At 42.8% G+C, this 22,061-nt stretch overlaps 1 protein-coding gene across 2 annotated transcripts in view; it reads right to left on the bottom strand.

The window, feature by feature from the left end:
- The window catches only part of LOC120940459 (tubulin polymerization promoting protein), an 80,944-nt gene that overhangs the window by 21,718 nt on the left and 37,165 nt on the right, over positions 1 to 22,061 (bottom strand). The window contains exon 2 of one of the 2 annotated variants that reach the window (XM_040353337.1): positions 12,323 to 12,646. In XM_040353337.1, coding sequence (XP_040209271.1) covers positions 12,323 to 12,615 — 293 coding nt within the window. In that variant the 5' untranslated portion in view covers positions 12,616 to 12,646. Of the gene's footprint in view, positions 1 to 12,322; positions 12,840 to 22,061 lie in introns of those variants that run through there. The other variant, XM_040353336.1, reaches the window with a different exon arrangement.

Raw genomic sequence — 22,061 nt, 5'->3', positions numbered from 1 at the left:
AACCATCCAAAATTGCTCCCCAGCCCATCAGGCTGGCGTCTGTGGTCACTATCTTCCAAGCCACTGGGCTGAAAGACTTCCCCTTCAGTAGATTCTGAGGGTCTAACCACCAACACAGACTTTGCCGGACTCTTGATGAGAGTGGCAACGGGATATCCAAGGCCTGTGGCCTTCTGCTCCATGCTGACAGGATGGCTGCCTGTAGGATGCGAGTGTGGCTCTGGGCGTATGGTACCGCCTCGAATGTGGCCACCATCTTGCCTAGTAACCTCATACATAGGCGAATAGTCGGTTCTTTCTTGCTTAGAACCAGTAGGATTAATTCCTTGATGGCTTTGACCTTCCTCAGAGGTAGGAACACCCTTTGTTGTTCTGTGTCTAATCTCATGCCGAGATATTCCAACTGCCTTGTGGGCTGGAATGCTGACTTTTCTCGATTTAGGACCCAGCCGAACCTCTCGAGGTATTGGACCGTGAGGGCCACTGCTCGCTCCAAGCCGGGAGACGAGTGGTCTATGACTAGGAGGTCGTCCAGGTATGCTAGGATCGTGACCCCTTGGATCCTTAGCTTGGCCAGGATTGGAGCTAGGACCTTCGTGAACACCCGGGGGGCCGTAGCCAACCCGAAGGGAAGCGCCACGAATTGGAAATGACGCGAAGCCACCATAAAGCGTAGATATCTTTGATGTGGCTGATAAATTGGAACATGAAGGTAGGCATCCTTTATGTCTATGGACGCCATGAAGTCGTCCTTTTGGAGTGTGGCAGCTGCTGACCGCACGGATTCCATCCGAAATGAGCGGACCTTTAGGTATGCATTTACCATCTTTAGGTCCAAAATTGGCCTGACATCTCCATTGGACTTTGGGATGATGAATAGGTTGGAGTAGAAACCCAGCCCCTGTTCCAGGACTGGTACCTCTACAATTACTTCCTGGGAAAGTAGATGATCTAATGCCGATCTTAATGCGGCTCCCTTCTCCGGATCGTTTGGAATCCTCGACTCTTGGAAATGAGGAGGAGGAAACCTTAGGAACTCTAGTTTGTAGCCTGTGGCCACGGAAGACCGTACCCACTCGTCGGGAATGCTGGCTTCCCAAATCTCTGAAAAGAGTCGCAGCCTTCCCCCCACCTTCGTGGGTGGGGGCGCCCCTTCATAAGGTAGGCTTGGGGGCTGGTTTTGCTGGTTTGCGAAGCCACTGCCTCTTGCCTCTAACAGCCTGTCCTTGTGATCTGCTGTTGAAGCCGAAGTTTGCTCTTGCAGGCGGCCGTCGATACTGCTTGGCATTAGAGGGCCCCTGCCCAGGGGAATGCTGTCGTTTAAACGCAGGCCCCTGAACCTTCTTCTTAGTTGGCAAGAGAGTACTCTTGCCGCTTGAAATGGTCTGAATGTATTTATCTAGGTCCTCTCCGAAGAGTCGTCCTCCATGGAAGGGGAACCCTACCAGGAGTTTCTTGCATGGGGGCTCAGCCTCCCAGCTTTTTAACCATAAGAGTCTTCTCATATGGATAAGGGATAACGATAAACGTGACGCTTGCTGGATAGAATCCTTGATTGCGTCTACCGTAAAACATATGGCCTTAGGGACATCCGAAAATTCTTCTGCCTGCTGAGCAGGAATAAGTTCAAGCATCTGCTTAAATTGATCCGATAATGCTTGAGCGACCCCAATCGCAGCCACGGCTGGCTGTACTACTGCCCCCGCAGTAGTGAAGGAGTTCTTAAGTAGTGCTTCCAAGCGCTTATCAACTGGATCCTTGAATACCTGTATGTTTTCTACAGGGCATGTTAACGACTTGTTAACACATGAGATGGCTGCGTCCACTGCAGGAGTAGCCCATCTCTTGGAAAATTTATCTTCCATAGGATATAGGACAGAGAATTTTTTAGGTGGTAAGAAAACTTTGTCTGGCTTGTTCCAATCTTGGAACAAAACTCCCTCCAATAGAGGATGGATCGGAAACACAGCATTGCTTTGAGGCGCCCTCAGTGAGCCCAAAGCTGAAACTGTCGATACCTGGAGATCTGGTACAGGCAGGTTGAATGCCTTATGGACCAAGTCCGTCAATCCTTGAATCCACCAGCTCTCCCTCAGGGAGACTGCCCCAGACTCCTCTGTATCCGGATCCTCGATCCCTGAACCTACTTGGTCCTTGTCCAAGAGGTCGTCCAATTCCCCTGAGGAAAGGACCTCCTCTTCCGAGGGTCCGCGCACGGGTGACGGAGATCTATTCCGCTTACTGCCCCGCATAGCTGCGGCTATCATTTTTCCCATGCTTTTCTGCATCTCTTTTAAAGAGGTGAGGAATACCTCCTCCGTGACCATCTTAGGGTTGGATTGACTCGCGTCAGCTCCAGCCCCAGATCCCGATGGCCCCAAGGCTCCCTGTGGGGAAAGCAGCGGCATAGCTTTGTCCGAGACCTCAGACTCTGTGGGGGAATCCCCACCTCTTGTACCCTCTGACTTGTACTTTGATGCCATGGTACAATACCGAGGTACACCTGCTACTTATTGGTACCTGGGACTTATAAATAGTTAAATGCCCAAACACCTGTTTGGGGGAAAAAAATGTTTCCTCTCCCCTAGATGACACTTTTATTTTTTTTTTTTTTTTTTTTTTCAAAAAAAAATTTTTTTTTTTTTTTTTTTTTTTTCAAAAAATCTTTTTTTTTTTTTTTCAAAAATCTTTTCAAATCTAGGAAAGAAAAAACATTCTGTCCCCCTGAGTAGTATTGCAAGAGAAAAGACTATGAGATGGAAAAGAAACAGCCTATTCCTAGGCTAGAAAACAATCTCTGAAGACTGTAGTAATCTTTCTGGCCACTGTGTGTCCTCGGCGCCCCGTGCTTCACTCCAGTCTTTCCTCCCTCAATCCAAGTAATGAATGAGCTGTGGAACACCTAAGGAAGGGCCGCCCCTTCCTTAAGCCACTGACCCGCCCTTCCCCCCCCAGCTAAACGGCGCCAATTGCGCCTATAAAACGTGAACGCGCGCCGCGCGCGCGCCCGCCGACAGGGGGGGGGGGTTGGGAGGAAGGGCCTCTCTGCTCCTGCAGCCGCAGCCTGGAACACACGAGGAGGTCAGCGTTTTGCCTGCCTTGCAGGCTGAGGAAGAAGACTGGATGGAGCATCGCCTGGAGGCTTTGCAGGTAAGCACAGCTCTCTGACACACACATACACTTTGTACACATAGGCCCCACTCAATGCTTTTCCAACACTACAAGGGAGGTCACATTTTATGGGGAATAATACATATAGAGCCATCCTATCTTTATGATATGTGACTGGTTTGCCAGATGCAATGCATAACTTTAGGCATGTCCCCTGTGACCTCCCAGAAAAAACTTGCTAAGAGCCAAGTTCCGCAAGTTTTCCCCTCACTTACCTGCTCCATGCCGCAGGACTTTGCCAAGCAAGAGGCCCAATCTTCCCCCATCTCCGTGGGGATGTCTAGACCTTCAGGCCCTGGGAACCTTCTTCTTCCATGAAGGATCCACTGTCCTGGACCCATATAGCACCCTGGCAAACAGAAAACATTAGGCACCCAAAGGTTTTCTAAGTTCTGGGCCCAGGGTCCAGCTCTCTTAAAAAGAACAGCATTATGGGCTATACCCCAAGGGTTTGGGGTCCGGTTACTGACCACTTTAGCCTGAGGCTTTTTTGGACAGAACCGGTTAGCTCACCTAATCCCAAGGATGCGGAGGCAAGCTAAACCATGACTAACACCTAAGACACTGGCGTAAAAAAACTGAGGTACTCCTCCTATGGGAGGGGGTTATATAGGGAGGGGCACTTCCTGTTTGAGATTGCCAGTGTCTATCACCTGAAGGTACTCCATATAACCCATATAGTAATGAATGCCGCTCTGTGTCCCGTGATGTAACGATAAAGAAATTAGTGTTCCGCCTATCACGTCTGAGGAGGAGGCGCGGCTTTTGAATCATGGATGCCCGCAGCCTGACGGAGACAGGTACCAGCGTATAAGACGACCCCTGACTTTTGAGGCATTTTTTTGCATCCAAAAGGTCGTCTTATACGCCGGAAAATACGGTATATCAGTTTCCTAGCTCCCCTTATTTCCGCCTACTATGGGTCATCTTTCCAACCTTCTGACTACTACTAGGACAACCACAGGTTCGGCCTCTCCTGAGTAGAGGGTCATCTTTATTAGTTGTAAAACAATAAGTCGGTGGGCACCCCTAAGCGTATGGGTTGATGTTGTTGCTTGGCATAAATTGCTGGCATCTTGGGCAGTGCTGATATTTTTGTCTTTTGTCTTTGTTCTACATTTTTATTCATCTCTTTAGCAGTGACTATGGGTCCTTATCCCCCACAATGCTCAATTCACACTTGAGCTGAGTGTCTTTTTCAGGCATTTGTGTTTGTTCATACTGACCACAACATGCAACTCTGCACTTGTTGCTTTTTCAAGCAATGACCTCAAAGTGACACTACTCTCATGTGTGAACAGGCACCACTGGGTATAATGTAATTATTAGTGTAAAACGTTGAAGCATTTTTGTGAATGGGGTCTAAAGTGTGTGTGTGTGTGTGTGTATATATATATATATATATATACACAGTACAGACCAAAAGTTTGGACACACCTTCTCATTCAAAGAGTTTTCTTTATTTTCAGGACTATGAAAATTGTAGATTCACACTGAAGGCATCAAAACTATGAATTAACACATGTGGAATTAAATTATACGTAACAAAAAAGTGTGAAACAACTGAAAATATATTTCATATTCTAGGTTCTTCAAAGTAGCCACCTTTTGCTTTGATTACTGCTTTGTACACTCTTGGCATTCTCTTGATGAGCTTCAAGAGGTAGTCACCTGGCGCAGCACCCCATCACTCTCCTTCTTGGTCAAATAGCCTGGAGGTGTGTTTGGGGTCATTGTCCTGTTGAAAAATAAATGATGGTCCAACTAAATGCAAACCGGATGGAATAGATGCTGTGGTAGCCATGCTGGTTCCGTATGCCTTCAATTTTGAATAAATCCCCAACAGTGTCACCAGCAAAGCACCCCCACACCATCACACCTCCTCCTCTATGCTTCACGGTGGGAACCAGGCATGTAGAGTCCATCCGTTCACCTTTTCTGCGTCGCACAAAGACACAGGGGTTGGAACCAAAGATCTCAAGTTTGGACTCATCAGACCAAAGCACAGATTTCCACTGGTCTAATATCCATTCCTTGTGTTCTTTAGCCCAAACAAGTCTCTTCTGCTTGTTGCCTTTCTTTAGCAGTTGTTTCCTAGCAGATATTCTATCATGAAGGCCTGATTCACACAGTCTCCTCTTAACAGTTCTAGAGATGTGTCTGCTGCAAAAGGTGGCTACTTTGAAGAACCTAAAATATGAAATATATTTTCAGTTGTTTTACACTTTTTTGTTATGTATAATTCCACATGTGTTAATTCATAGTTTTGATGCCTTCAGTGTGAATCTACAATTTTCATAGTCATGAAAATAAAGAAAAGAAAAAAAACACCCAAAAAGTAGTTAAGGAGACTGCGTGGATCAGCAGAAATCCCAGCGCGACACTCGGCTGGTTCTGCCTCTTCTCTGAAAGCTGGGAGAAGCATGTTGGAAAATAGTTCTGCTTTAAAGTTTGGAATCCTCAGTTGCCCAGGAGGTGACAAATTACAAATGTACTTGAATTGTTTGTACCAAGCATGTTTGAATCTGCTTACTGTTGACTGACTCGCTACCTCTGCTGGAAGTCTATTTCAAGCATCAACTAGATTTCGGCGGTATGTTTCTACAAAGAAATTCCAAAATAAAGCAAGAATATGGAATTTTTAGAGGAAGAGCATTTAAAATATATTCATCTCCTTGCCACCAATACATCCGACCGGGCTTACGTGGCTATTTGATCCCCAGCTCCATGTTCATTTTTTATTTATCAGATCCTACATATACTTTCATTGTTATGACACTCAAAGGATAAAAGCAGAGAGAAGGCCTGGATCACAATTTTTTAAGCAGACGATTAGACGGACTGAAGCACAGAGGGAAGAATAATACACACTACACAGCCATGTCATTCCCAAGTAATCACAGAATTCCAGATGATACAAAGCTACTTTCTAACAATACAAAAACAACCAATGGTATTACTTTGCAATGCATATGGTGTTAATCCATTGAAGCTGCAAATAAATCAAGGTGAATTAAAAAAAATGAGAAGGTGTGTCCAAACTTTTGGTCTGTACTGTGTATGTATATATATATATATATATATATATATATACACACATACATATATATATACACACACACACACACACACACACACACATACACACATTTTATATATATATATATATATATATATATATATATATATATATATATATATATATATATATATATATATATAAGCCAAAACTTATTTTCAGCTTAGAAAGGAGAAAATATGAAACCGCTGCCATTTTTGTTTATTTTTTGCCATCTAGATCTCACTAGGGAGCTTCTCTTTCACTTCCGGTCTGTAGCCCTAAAATCAATGAAAGTGTCATTCATTGGTTTAAATTTTTGAGCGCTATATTTAATACCTCCAAGTGGACTTTGTTTATGTTATTACACTGAACGATTTAAATTAAGCTTATTTACCTGCAATGTTATTTGCACTTTAAAGGTTGCGCATTTGTACCCATTTTTGACATTTCTCCTTTTAGCTAGAGGCGGGGCCTCTAGTAATTTGGGGGGCCCTCCGCAGCTTTGTGGGGCCCTAAGCGGCTTGCATAGTGAGCCTATAGGGCGGATCAGCCCTGATGCTACCTGTACAATGCTCAGGGCTTTAAATCTTTTTCTCAGCTACGTTTAGACTTCGATCTACCAAGATCGTACCTATTTTATTACTACCAGCTCAGGCACGCTATTCTTGCCCAGTTTGGCTCCCTGGATGATCCCACTGACCTGCCCCCATTGGAAAAACTGCTCAGACAGCCAGATCCCACTAAGTCTCCACCTATTATGCAGCCCTAATGACTGACTTTAACCCCAGATTTCACAAAGCTCAGGTAAAATGGACCTCTCTGGACATATCCCTGGTAGACAAGGACTGGTCAGAATTTTGTGATACATATAAAACCTCCGTTATTGCTTCCCGGGGGACTGCATCATACAGGTCAAAATTTTCCATCAAACCCACTCCCACCTCACTCCGGCTAGGTTACACAAGATGAGTCTTCTGCCCTCAGCTGCCTGTTTCCGCGCCTGTGGCCAGGAGGCCGATTTCTTACACTGCTTCTGGACATGCCCGGTAGTCTTCTGGGAAGAAGTAGGTGCTTTCATCTCATCGGCGCTAGGCCTCCCAAACATAATCCACCCCAAGAACTGCCTATTAGGCATTTTTGGCAAATTACACCTATCATCACATGCCAAGAGACTGCTCCGTATACTCTTCTTCTATGTTAAAAAAGCTATATTCCCTAGTATGCAATCAGATATTCCCTGGATCCGCAAAGAGTTATTAACTATAAATGTGAATGTCGAGTTATATTGTGTATTTAGAAATACATCCAGATATTTTTTTAAACATTCTACTGAGCTGCTCAGAACTATTTCTTGAGGACATCTATTCTATATTTTCAAAGCTCTTGTTGTGAAGAAGCCTTTCTGTATGTGGAGGCGGAATCTCTTTTTCCTCCAGATATAGAGTGCTTTGTAATGATCTTAAAGTTAATAACTCTGCACCAAGCTCACTATATGGACCACTCAAATATAGTATGGTGATCATATTCCCCCTAAAGTGCCTCTTTTTAAGAGAGAATTAATTTAGTTCAAATAATCTCTCCTCATACCTGAGCTCCTTCATGCCTATTATCAGCGTGGTTATCCTTCTTTGCGCTTCTCCAATTCCCCAATGTCCTTTTTTTGTGAACTGGTGCCCAAAACTGAACTGCATATTCAAGATAAGGTCTTAATAATGATTTGTATGGGGACATAATTTTGTCTATTTCTCTCAAATTCTGCATTCACTAAAAACATAAAAGACCCATATTTCTCAAGGTCTTTAAACGCATTTGTTACAGCCTTACGATAATCTTTTCTGGCTCCCTGGTGTCCTCAGCTGTACAACTAAACAGGACTGCAGCTTCAAATAACCAATGACTTTCTACCTCTCCTTAAGTATATCAGCCAGGAACTTGATACCAAGTCACAGAGTATAAAACAAAAATAAAACCAGCATAGTATAACTAAAAACAAAGTAAGTGTCCATTCACACCAGTAGATGTGTTACATCCCATGTTGGCACTATAGTTTCTGTCGAATAGTCATGTAAGAGAGCCAGCATTCGATCAGTGCTTGCAGCCAAGTGCAGCACAGCAGGGGAGATCCCTGCATCACACATCATTTGTGTTACTGCAGGCATCTGACAGTTTTTTATCCGCCCAACGGTTGAACAGAAAAAAAAAATTGAATTGAGGATCAGCCTTTTCGTGCCAAGGAGGCAAGATTCTACTGTCCAAAGCATGAAAGTTTTAGAGCTGCTTGGGGATGTACCTAGATCTTTTTCTTAAAACCAGCAAGGCCATGTCAGCCTAGCACTTCAAACTGGCTGAAAATTTTAGGTGTGCCCTTCTTGACGGCTCTGGTTGTGGAAACAATCCTACTTAAAGTTGATGTTTGGCTTGAATACATCTTAAACATGTGTATTCAGGATATCATTTACTAAAGACATAAAACAAAATTTTGCCAAGAAGCACTGCAAGCACAGTCTATTTCTTAAGAGAAACTTCTGTCTGTGGGCATACATAGAATCACTACCACCAGCTGTTGCCAACAAGACAGTTCTGTGGGCCCTAGCTTGTGAATTGTCGTAAAACCAAACCCATCTCCACTAGTGAAGGTTCTGGTGATAAGACATTTCAGATCCTGTGCTGCAGTAAGAGTTTTACCACCTGCTAGTGACAAAAAGGGATTCATGATTATTTGTGCTGTGTATCATGAATATTTCAATGAGCAGGAAAATGCAACTGCTCAAGCTATTTGTAAATTTTTAGACTTCCTAATTGGAAAAACTCAGTGGGGCCGATTTACTAAATGTAAATAGACTTAGCTTTGCAAGGGAATTATCCCCATAGTCTAATGGATTAAATGAGGGTGTGATGACTTTGATCAATTATGTGCTAGCAAAAATTCATTTTTTTTATTTTTTATTTCCTTAACCATGAATGGGTATTATTTGCAAAGTGAAACTTCACCACATTCACTAAGCTCAGGGAAAATCCCTTGCAAGGTACAACTTCCCTTGCAATGTGCCAATATATTATTATCCAAGCTTTGTAACAAAATCAAGTTAACCAGGCTTTCACATTTCTTAGTTATAAATTCATATAACATTTTCAATAATATAAAATATAAAAATATAGTTAAAATGTTATAAACAAACATATGTATATAAAATATACATGCTTGTCTATAATTAGTTGCATTTATAATGACACTAAAACTATGTTTCTGGTACAAAGCATTGCAAAAATATTTACAAATTAAAGGCTTTTTTCAATTTTGCAAATGTTTTTGATAAACAAGATGCAAAACTAAAAAAAAGTTGATAAACAAAATACAGAAAACGTAAAAGAAAATTTAAAATATTAAATGGTTAAAAAAAAAAATGAATAAAAAGAATCTGAAAAATATTAGCTATCGGGGGAATGAGTTAGTTAGGCTTTGATTATAGTTATCTAAGGGTTAGTAAGGGGTTAAACAGAAACACATTATACTTAATCACTTTAATACTAGCTTGAAACACCCTCTCATTAACCTCCCAGGCGGTATGATTCTTTCAGATTTTTGGTGCTAAAAGCGGTACAATTGTTTTGCATGGAAATTTGGCGTTTTATATTGTAGGCCTGTAATTCTTAGGAATAACTCACTTAAATCTGTCCAAACAAGAGTCTAGTAGACATCCCGAGTATGATAAACACAAAATCATAAATTATAATATAATAAATAACTATAAATTATAACAAATAATAATAATAAAAATGTATCAATAATGTAATCAAATCAAAAACACTGAAATTTGCTCAGTTGCAGAATTGTCGCTGTCATTACTTTCAGTGTTTGATGTCGAATTTCCCCACAAATTGCTATCGCTCAATTCTGCAAGTGATTCTAATTTATTATCGCTGTTTTATAGCTGGTCTAAAACCACTTTTGACATAAAGGGACACTTTTTTTTTGCTATGGACAATCTCCAGTTTCCAGGCAGAAAAAACTGTATTTAGAATATAAAAGTGCATGCAGAGCACTGGACAGACTACTAGGGACAAAGGGTGTGTGTAATTATTTTTTACAGTACTGTAATCTGTAAGATTACTGTATGTGTATTGTGTTTTTACTTTATTGAATTTGGCGCTGATCTCCACCCCCGTGCGTCATAACGTCGCAGGGAATGGAGCTTGGCGGCACTCGGGCACTGTGAATTGAGCGGGGAGTACACAGCTCGCTCACACAGCGGGGAGACATCGCAGGATCCAGGGGACAAGGTAAGTAACAATGCCTGGATACTGCGATGTGATCCCGAGTCTGGCTAGGGGATACCGCTATTAGTACTGAAATTTCACCCAGAGCCAGACTTGGGAATACCACCAGGGAGGTTAACAGGCCACTGCCTGTGGTGACAGTTTGACTTTAATTCATGCAACACTACCCAAATTATTTATTTTCAAATATATTTTAAACAGGTACAGCTTTCTTTTGGTGGTATTTAGCTTTCTTATGTTGGGTGGACGTCACATGACATCCTCCAGGTGCGTGCCCTTGGGACTGTGCAGCAGAGTGACCTGTCACTTGCTGTGTCCAATGGACAGATTGTTTTACCGAGTCCCCCTGGTTCCACGTGATTGCTGTGACCAACCACAGCGATCACATGTCAGTAGTACATATGGCTTTTATCCATAGTCATTCATTGTATACTATTGTGATCTCTGTAATTGGTCACAGTGATCACATGGTACAGGCGCCAACAACGGGGGCCTGTACCATATGATAGCTGTAACCAATCACTACCACAATAGTACACAATGGCACATGAAGGGTGCTCTATAGGAAGGGCCAGAGCTGACTTTTTGAGGAGACTTAGGTCCTTTAACATCTGCCGGACGATGCTGAAAATGTTTTATGGGTCTGGGGTGGCCAAAGCTCTCCTGTTTGCAGTAGCATGCCAGGGAAGTAGGCTTAGGGTGTCTGAAACAACAGACTCAACAAAATAATTCGCTAGGCCAATGATGTTGTTGGATTTAAATTGGAGAAGAGAATGTTGTTCAAGTTACGTTCAATCATGAACAACTCCTCCTACCCACTCCACAATTCGCTAGTCAGTCTGAGGATTACCACCAGTGACAGATCGTTACAACCACGATGCACCACAAAGCAACACAGGAAATCATTTTTGCCTGTGGCGATCAAGTTATAGAATTCTTCTCTGTGAGGGTCTGGAGGTGAAGATTTCATTCTGATTTATGATCAGGATTTTGTGTTGTTCTTATAGTTAGTTGGTATTGTGTTGGGTATTATATGGGGTGGTGTTAGAGAAAGTGTTGTTTTATTTGCATTTGGTAGTTCGATTGTCTGTTATTTTATTCTGTGTTATTTATTCTATGCTGTATTTTAATTGTATGGATGTTTTATTTGTAGTGTAGTTTTAATTTGGTTTTATTTGGTGCTAATGGTTGTTATTGGTAATGTTGATGTGTTATTGTATCTTGTTCAGTTTATTATTGTGATACTGTTGTTAAGTGTGTCTCTGTCGCAACAACTTCCCAATTTCTCTTTGGGATTAATTAGGTATTCTGTAAAAAAAAAAAAAAACACACATTATCTCCCCAGAGCACATCTTCCCCTTGTCACAGTATAGGAAAAAAATTGAAAAAATAAAAGAAAAATTTGGAAAAAATAAATAAAAGGACAGGGCATGCTATGTATGACCTGTGCACTTTGGTGAAAGGGGCACACGGCACACCTAAGGTACAAGATTGGTTAAACTTGTTAGGAATATGAAAATAATTGTAATTTCTAAAGTCTGAGCTCAGGTGCATGTTATAAAAATATTAAATGATTTTTGTAAAAGAAAATACAGTCATATCAAATGCTCCAACAAATTTTCATGTATCAGATTCTGAAGTTTTTAAAGAGTGCTCAAGGAAATAAAACAGCATTTTGGTATAAAGTTATAAACAAACATTCTAAACAGATTTTGTCTTTCGAAAACAGCCCTAGATGATGAGATAGAAAGGATGAAACTGTGATATTTGCTAACATTTCTGTAATAGGTGCATATAAAACAACGTACTTACTTTACTTTGCTAAATATGATGTCAACATCTGTAGTTGTCACTGTTTTTCCATCTATTATTTGGCAATCCTTGCATAATTTTGACCAGTTTTTCCCATGCATTTCCTTCCCTGTAGCTCTGGTGTCACCATGAATAGCAAATTTTCTAAATGCTTCTTCTAAAGCACTAAGCGAAGTTGAAGTAGCACCTTCCCGATGGCTGTTAACATCTGTTGTTTTCTTGGTCTTTGATGTGCTGTGTCCTGGGGATCCTGTACTGTTCTTGCTTGCAGATTTTGGTCGTTTGCTGTCCATATTAACTACAGTAGAATGAAGTGTCTTGTTCCTATAGAAGGAATAAATAAAATAATCAAATGTAGTCTTGTGTCCTCCTCCAAAGTTACGTCCAAGTTTTTTATTCTATATCTAGCCAAAGATTGAAGTAACCCATGCTTTTTCTCAAACAGCAGGATCTGTGTTGAGACAGAGTCACTGACTGATTTACTGAGCATAGCCATTTCACAAAGAGCACATGACTTACTGCCACAGCTGTGTTTTGGGTTCCAGCAGTCAGAGAGCTTACAACTGCTATTAGCTAAGTATGACAGAACTTTTACTATTAACCCTAGTCACAAGCACAGCCGATAGGTAATGTAAAATAAAAAAGGTATAGTCCACGCTTTAGGCCGCAATGATGTAGGCATTAGGCCTGCCTTTGAGAACAATCAGGCTACAGTGAGCAATTTGTACAATTGCACATTGCATATTGATTATGTATTTGTACATGGAATTAACATTGGAGATTTGGAACAAATATTGAAATTGTATTGTAATTAATACTGTTTTTCATCTACTCCAGCGTGAACTTTTATATACATAAAATATGAACTACCTTTAAGACTTTAAGTATTTTTGTAATCAAATTACACAATATTAGAAATAAATAATATAAATTACTCAAAACCATGCAATACAATTAAAAGAATCCTAAGAAACCCCAAAAAATGAAAACAAGGATTTTTGCACATTAGCACTATTCTGGAAAGCTTTTGATTTAACCACTTCAGCACTGGGATGTTTTACCCCCTTAATGACCAGGCTATTTTTTGCGATACGGCACTGCATTACTTTAATCGACAACTGTGAGGTCATGCAATGCTGTACCCAAATAAAATTGTTGCCCATTTTTCATCACAAATGGAGCTTTATTTTGGTGGTATTTGATCACCTCTGTGGTTTTTATTTTTTTTGCGCTATAAACAATAAAAGAGCAACAATTTTGAAATAAAAAATACATTTTTTTTTACTTTCTGCTATAAAACATATGCAACTATGAAAGACACATAGCAGAGGAGAGTAAAAAATAATTCCAAGAAGTTTTTAAAATATATTAACATTAAAAAGGCAAGGTCGGAACACATAGGGGCCCATAAAGGATGAGGATGGGAGGATAGTTGTTACAGATGACAAGGAGAAGGCAGTTGTACTAAATAAATACACAGGAAGAGGATGGGTTACACCGACCACGACTGTATTGTTAGTGACACTTCACAGGATCTACCCTTGTGGCTAAGAGGCCAGGGTCCAGGAAGGATTAGAGATGCAAAACATAAATAGATCACCAGGACCAGACTTACACTTGTGAGTACTTAAAGAACTCAGTCAGGTTATAGCCAGACCGCTATTCCTAAATCTTCATGGACAACATACTGACAGGATTGGTACCAGCTGATTGGTGAATGTGCTTACTCCATTATGAATGGTAGTTTTACCTCCCATCTCATAACTTGCTTCTGGGCATGTGTGGGTTTAAAACGTTGTTTTTGCCCACACACGATAATTTTTTACGACACAAAAAATGACATTTAAAATTTTAAAATTGAAGCATGTTCGAATTTTTTTTTGGTCATTTTTCAGAAGACAAAAAATGATGTTTAGCCCACATACGATAATTTTAAATGACGTTTTTAAAAATGTCATTTTTTTTCATCACAAAAAGTGATCGTGTGTACGGGGCATTAGGCAAACCTTAGACATGGGGCCCCACTAACTCCCATAATGGGAAAAATAATTCAAGCGATAAAAATTTACAGTATAAAGTGCATATATAAAGAGAACTATGAATTTACAGTTTCTAGAACTTTCTCTAACCAATTTTTTTTTATCAAATATATATACTACATATATATTATATTACAAATATACACACACACACATATATATATCTATATAGATATATATTACATGCACACAAATATAGATAACATTTGTGTAGCTGCTACTAGCAATATGTTTAAGGTATAACAAAAAAGTCAAAACCATATTTCTCCATTTACATAAAGGTCAGGTTAATATAACCCGACACAGAGTTCCCCCTCACATCAGAGTGTGCAGGATTCCCCCTTACAGTGAAAGGGGAACTTTTATGTAAGGGGGAATGTTGTAGACTTTGGTGTAAGGGGGAACTCTGATATAAGGGGGCTCTGGTACTGAGATCACCTTATATCAGAGTTGCGCTTTATGTCACTGTCCACAGAGTTCCAACTTGATACAAGAGATGGTCATAGACTGCATTCCTGATACAAGAGATGGTCAGAGGCTGCATACCTGATACAAGAGATGGTCATAGACTGCATACCTGATACAAGAGATGCTCAGAGGCTACATACATGATACAAGAGATGGTTATAGACTGCATATCTCATACAAGAGATGGTCATAGACTGCAGACATACTACAGGAGATGGTCAGAGACTGTATACATGATACAGGAGATGGCCGGAGACTGCATACATGATACAGTAGATGGTCGGAGACTGCATACATGATTGTCAGGACCATTAAGGTAAGTACTCACCGAGGCCGAGATGCTGAGGGCGGCTCACCTTTGCGACCCTGTGCAGACCATTACCTGGAGTTAGAACAGAGGAGGGACGGCACAAGGAGGCACCGGTGCCGGGAACTGGTAGGCAGACTTGGTGCAGCTGACGAAAACAGGTCGTTGATCAGGCAGGAACAGGCAGGTAAGTCCAGAAGGGACCAACAGGAAACAAAGGCAAATCCGGGTCACAGGCCGTGGGTCAGGAGTTGGAGAGATCAGAGGAAGTCCGTGAGAGCAAGCCAAGGTCAAGGGGCAGGAGACAACAGCAAATCCGATAAGCAGGCAGGGGTCAAGTGTAGGAGACGGCAGAGAATAGTCAAGGTCCAATCCGGGTCAAACAGGTCAGGGTATTCAGGTTTCAGGGTTCTCTCACAGGGTAAAGCTGACAACGAACCAGCAATTAGCAAAGGGGAAGGGGCTGGCTTAAATAGGCCGCACTGGCCACTGATTGGTCCACAGAAGTACAGGTTCAGAACCAGGCTCCATCGGACAGCACACAGAATAGCACTGAGCAGTGGCTCAGAGACAAAGAGCCGGACCTGAAAATGGAGAGGTCCCAGGTTCGATTCTACCCAGAACCAACTGGGGAATGTGACCGTGAAAGGTCTGTGCCCTGACAATGATACAGGAGACAGCGTTCTATTATTGTCAGCCGTAGCTTCGCCACGCTACTCATATTGGTGCCATCGCTCCCCATGCTGCAACACCGCTCCAGCCAACTACTACTTTAGTGCTGTTGCATCTACTGCAACACAGAGCCATTGCTGGGGACAACCTTGAGGCCTTCCTTGCTGAACACCCTACACCACGGAATCCCTACTTTCTACAGTGAAGCCTGCAAACGGATAAGTAGCTATTGTGTCACTTGTAGTCCTATAGGAAGATCTGCTGCTTATGTTCCATCTAATACAATTGCTATTACTTATTATGCCTTATGGATATCAACATACTATTTGGGATATATTGTTGTGCTAAGGACTGTTTGCTAAGGAATACCTTAAAGGGCCATCTACCTTCAAATTACCTGAGCTATATTTGTCTCTCATATGCAACTATTATTACCTGAGCAATATTCGCCTTTTATATGCAACTATAATTACCTAAGCTATATTGCCTCTCATACGCAACTACTAGTTGATGGTATTTTATACCAACTCCCTTAGAGGGCTAATACGTCCCTATATGTTCAAAGTGATATGATGTAGAGAACCCCCAAACTCCCGTTTGTGTGGAGTGACGCCTGGGGTCCTGTACTGATAATCACTTGCATATAGAGGTGTATTGGAATCTTGATCTTTAAAGTAAACTAGCTGAATACCCGGCGTTGCCCGGTCTTCCTATCTTAACCTTTTGGGGAGGAAAATCATAGTAATATAAATATACCCATCTTTTATATAAGGGTGTAGGTGTCTTCCTATCTTAACCTTTTGGGGAGGAAAATCATAGTAATATAAAATATACCCATCTTTTATATAAGGGTGTAGGTAAGGGTTAATTTAACTGTCATATATTTTTATTTGGCATATAAGTAATATGTGTACCAGGTATTATTGAAATATCTCCAGGCGTACAGAAGTTATGTGGGAACATACATTTCCCATTGATTTGCATTGGACTTTAAACAAAAATAGGATTTTTATAACAGCTTACCTGTAAAATCCTTTTCTTGGAGTACATCACGGGACACAGAGCTGCATAGCCATTACATGTGGGTTATAGAGTCTACCTTCAGGTGATGGACACTGGTGTAATCAATTAAACAGGAAGTTCCCTCCCTATATAACCCCTCCCCTACTGGGAGTACCTCAGTTTTTGTAGCAAAGCAATAAGTGTCCCAATATCCCCAAACAAGAGGGGTGTGAGCTCTGTGTCCCTTGATGTACTCCAAGAAAAGGATTTTACAGGCAAGCTGTTATAAAAATCCTATTTTCTTTATCGTACATCACGGGACACAGAGCTGCATAGCCATTACATGTGGGATGTCCCAAAGCAATGCTTACTGAGGGGAGGGAGACACCAACAACGCAGACCGCCATCAGACGTGAGGACCTATAATGCTGCCTGCAGCATACTGCGCCAAAAAGCTGCATCCTCTTGCCGTCTTATGTTCACCTGATAGGAGTTAGTGAACGTAAGCACAGATGACCAAGTTGCGGCCTTGAAAATCTGCGTCATAAAGGCTTGGAAATGCATTGCGCATAAAGCGCTTACCATCCTGGTAGGGAGCACCCCCACAAAAAAACAGGGGGAATCCTACTCTAACCACAAGCCTGAATAATAACCTGATGAATCAACCTTAAAAACAGTTGATTTTAGATGCTGCCTGCCCTTTCCTGGGGCCTCCTGGTAGCGCAACAACATCAGTTTTCCGTATCCGAGCAGCCGCTTCAGATAGGCCTTGACCCTTCTTACTCCAACGAGAGAGAGAGTGTAACCATTTTAATAGCTGACCTGAACACTGCCTGCCCATCTAGGGTCTTCTGGCAGCCCAATAAAAACGTCAGCTTTCTATATCTGAAACCTTCAGATAGGTATTTAACTGCTCTCATCTCAATTGAGAGAAAAGCAATAACCTTTCCTTCCGTGAAACAAGGTTTTGAAAAAAGGGAAGGTAAGAATATCTAGATTCAAATGAATACTAGATCCTTCTAGTAAATAAGGTTGGGTGAGGATGAAAATCACTCTACTTGTAAGAATAATTGAGCATGGCTCTATACCAAGAAAGTTGCCAATACTGAAACTCTCTTGGAGTCTACCACAACCAAGAACACCAATTCCTTGTTAAAGGATGAAAAGAAATATGGTGCATCGGCCCAAGGAGCTGACCCTGTAAGCCGACAAAACTAGAGCCAATCCTCCGAGCACAAGGGCGACCCAACTGGTGGACTTATGCACGTCACCCCTTGTATAACAGCCCGGACCAAAGAGTGTGAAGTAAGCGACCTTTGGATGCAAGGCCGAGATCGGATCCTTGATATAACTTAAGGCTAGCTCCGTCTCCTTTCCAAATGTAGGAAGGCAGGAATTTTACCTTTGACAAACTTCCACGGATGCCACCATCTGGTTTCACACCAGGAACATGGGTCTTCCAGACCGTAGGATATCTGATCCTGGAGGCCAGCTCTCTTGTATGAATCAAGGGAATTGCCGCTGATTCTGAAAGCCCCGATCCTCGAGAATGTGGGCTATAATAGCCAGACCATTAATTCACCTGTTTCAAGGCAGGATGTAATACCCCCTGCAAAGTAGGCCTGGACAAGATGTAAGGGACCGTGGGTCCTCTACTACCACCCTTACTGTTCCTGCACCGAGAGGTCGTCAGGGTTATGCCGGAGTAATCAGGCCAGCTTCCGTTCTCCTCTAATGTTGCATAGAAGCCACAAAAGTCGCGGCACTGGGGGGAGAGACACAACCAGTGACAACTGGTCCCCCCGGATTACAAACACATCTGCCCCGCATGCGGGTGGATCCTTTATCCTTGACCCCAAGCTGTTCAATCTCTTGTTGAGCCTGGACGCCAATACATCTTATGTACAGGGTACTATTTCTGTGACATTTGGTCAGGAAAACAGTCGGGGTGTAGAGGTCATTCTCCCGGAGACACTTGTTGACGGCTCCAGCGAATCGCCTGCCAATTCTGCATTTCATGAAATGACGAATGTCAATAGGCAAGGCACAAGCTCCTCCTTGGTAAATTAAGTAAATCACTAGTATGGCATAGTCTGATTGTACTCTGACAGAACCAACCTGCCACCTGAACGTTCAGGCCCCTAAGCCAGATGCTCCATCGGTAGCTCTAGCTGACAGATAAGGCTCCCTTGGAGCTTGACTACTTCCCCTGGGCCATGGTCTCTTCCTGACCTGGCAAACCCTTTTAGTTAAGAATCACCAAGAGGAATTCCAGCATATCTCTGGGACCGGGTTCTTTGGATAACGCTAGGTCAAGATCCACTCTTTCTAGGCCGACAAAATACTGTTTATAACAGCCCTGAATAAAAGTTAGTATAGGGAACTGTCTTGAATGAAGCCAGCATCTTCCCTAGTACCTTAATCAAAAGGCCAAAAGTAAGGAACTGTTCCTTGCCGTGACCACATAGACCAGTTTTCTTATAGCGATGGTCTTGTCTGAGGCCAAAAAAACTCTCCTTTTTGGACTGTGCCAAACATACCCAGCTTCTTGTCAAATGAAAGAATGTATCTTTAGAGTTCCAGATACTTGACCATGCTGGACACCCTTAGGTCCAGCCATGCTACTGACTGACCCATCAGCAGGAGTTTGCTTCGGTATGCCATTACTGCTATACCCTGGGCCTACAGACCTGCTAGAGATGGGCCCTAGCACCCTGACAACCCAGGCACGGAGGCTAACCCAAAAGGGCAAGACCACCAACTGGAGATAGTGCTGTTCCCCTGCGAAACGCAGACAACCTCTGCAGACCCAAGTAAATAAACACATATGCAACTGGCTCCCCATGTGTGTATGTGGCAAGTGTTAAAGCCATATGCCTCAATGGAAGTGTGTGTACATGGCAGCGTGTGTTCCTGGAAGCATGAATTCATATAAATATGTTTTAAGCAAAACATGCATATAGCATGTGTGCTCTGGAACAAGCATCTTGCAAGCAAGCATGCGCTATAAACGTGTTATGCAACAATGTGCAACATGAACCCATGCAGACACGTATTTCTATGCAAACACAAGGAATCCTGTATTGCAGCCGTCACTAAATGGCGGCCCGCGGTCCGAGTCCGGCCCGGGTGGCGCTTCTGCCCGGACCGCCATGCCGCCAGTATAATTTTAAATGTCAGCGTTGGTTTGCTGGGGCCGCGGGTTTCCCCAGCAACCAGTGACGCTGAGAGCGGAGAAGACAGGCTTGCACTCACGATGGGACGTGACGTCACGTGCGTGCCCCGCCCCCTGCAGCTTGCGGGTCCACTCCTGGCTCTCTTTGTGAGATTGGGGCGTGACGTCCCGTGCGCGCCCCGCCCCCTACTACTCGCGGTCCCGGGCTCGCCATATCGCACAGCTTTCGCCCATCTTGTATGCAATGTATGTGACAAGTTAATTAGTTGTCACTAATGGGCATATTTATTATTGTGTACACTGCTGGGCATATTTCATTAATGGTCACGATGATGGGCACCTTTTTTTTATGTTAAGGGGCACTCTGATGGACGAATTTTATTTTAAGGGGCACTCTGATGGGTATATTTTTAATGTGCACACTGATGAGCATATTTTGTTAAGGGGCACACTGATGGACACATTTTGTTGTGCCCATCAGAGTGCCCCTTAACATAAAATATGCCCATTAGTGTACCCATTAAAAATATAGCCATCAGCGTACCCCTTAAAATAAAATGTGCCCATCAGAGTGCCCTTTAACATAAAAGGTGCACATCAGCGTGACCCTTATTTTATGTTAAGGGCCATGCTGATGGGAACATTTTTTGTTAAGGGGCACTCTGATGGGCAAATTTTTTTTTTTAAGAGCAACACTGATGGGCACATTTTGTATTAAGGAGCACTCTGATGGGCACATTTTATGTTAATATGAAATGTGCCCATCAGGATGTCCCTTAACATAAAACTTGTCCATTAGAGTGTGCCTTAACATAAAATGTGCCCATCGGCGTGACCCTTATTTTATGTTAAGGGGCACGCTAATAGGCACATTTTATGTTAAGGGGGACTCTGATGGGGACATCTGATGTAAGGAAGCACTCTGATGGGAATGCCTGATGTAAATGAGCGCTGTGATGGGGACCCCTGATGTAAAGGGGTGCTTTGATGGGGACCCCTGATGTAAAGGGGCACTGTGATGGGGACCCCTGATGTAAAGGGGCACTGTGATGGGGACCCCTGATGTAAAGGGGCACTGTGATGGGGACCCCTGATGTAAAGGGGCACTGTGATGGGGACCCCTGATGTAAAGGGGCGCTGTGATAGGGACACCTGATGTAAAGGGATGCTGTGATGGGGACACCTGATGTAAAGGGATGCTGTGATGGGGACACCTAATGTAAAGGGATGCTGTGATGGGGACCCCTGATGTAAAGGGATTCTGTGATGGGGACACCTGATGTAAAGGGATGCTGTGATGGGGACACCTAATGTAAAGGGATGCTGTGATGGGGACCCCTGATGTAAAGGGATTCTGTGATGGGGACACCTGATGTAAAGGGATTCTGTGATGGGGACACCTGATGTAAAGGGATGCTGTGATGGGGACACCTGATGTAAAGGGATTCTGTGATGGGGACACCTGATGTAAAGGGATTCTGTGATGGGGACACCTGATGTAAAGGGGCGCTGTGATAGGGACACCTGATGTAAAGGGGCGCTGTGATGGGGACACCTGATGTAAAGGGGTGCTGTGATAGGGACACCTGATGTAAAGGGGCGCTGTGATGGGGACACCTGATGTAAAGGGGCGCTGTGATGGGGAAAAATGGGGACTTGAGATTCGGACCTCGGCCCAAAGAAAATTTTAGTGACCGGACCTCCTTGAAATTTAATTCAAGACCCCTGCTGTATTGCTTAATTAGGCCGCCATGTGCAACTTTAAAGTAATCATGCATCCTTATGCGATTCAGCATCTTCCATGCGATCAACATCTTATGCATTTTAAGCACTACTGTGCGGACAAGAACCCTTGTGTGACCAAGGACTCTTGTGTGACCAAGCACCCCTGTGCGATCCAGCATCCTTATGCACTCAAGCATCTTAATGCGACTTTAGGCATTTCTGTGAAACAAGCCTCTCTATGTGATCAAGTATCCTTGGGTAATCCAGGACGCTGTTGATCCGACAACCATGTGTGATCCAGCTTCTTTTTGCATTCAAGCATCTTTAAGCGATCTTTAGGCATTCTTGTAG

The sequence above is a fragment of the Rana temporaria genome, chromosome 5, assembly GCF_905171775.1.
Source record: "Rana temporaria chromosome 5, aRanTem1.1, whole genome shotgun sequence".
In the NCBI taxonomy this organism is placed as follows: domain Eukaryota; kingdom Metazoa; phylum Chordata; class Amphibia; order Anura; family Ranidae; genus Rana; species Rana temporaria.
This window is presented reverse-complemented; position numbering and strand designations above follow the sequence as displayed.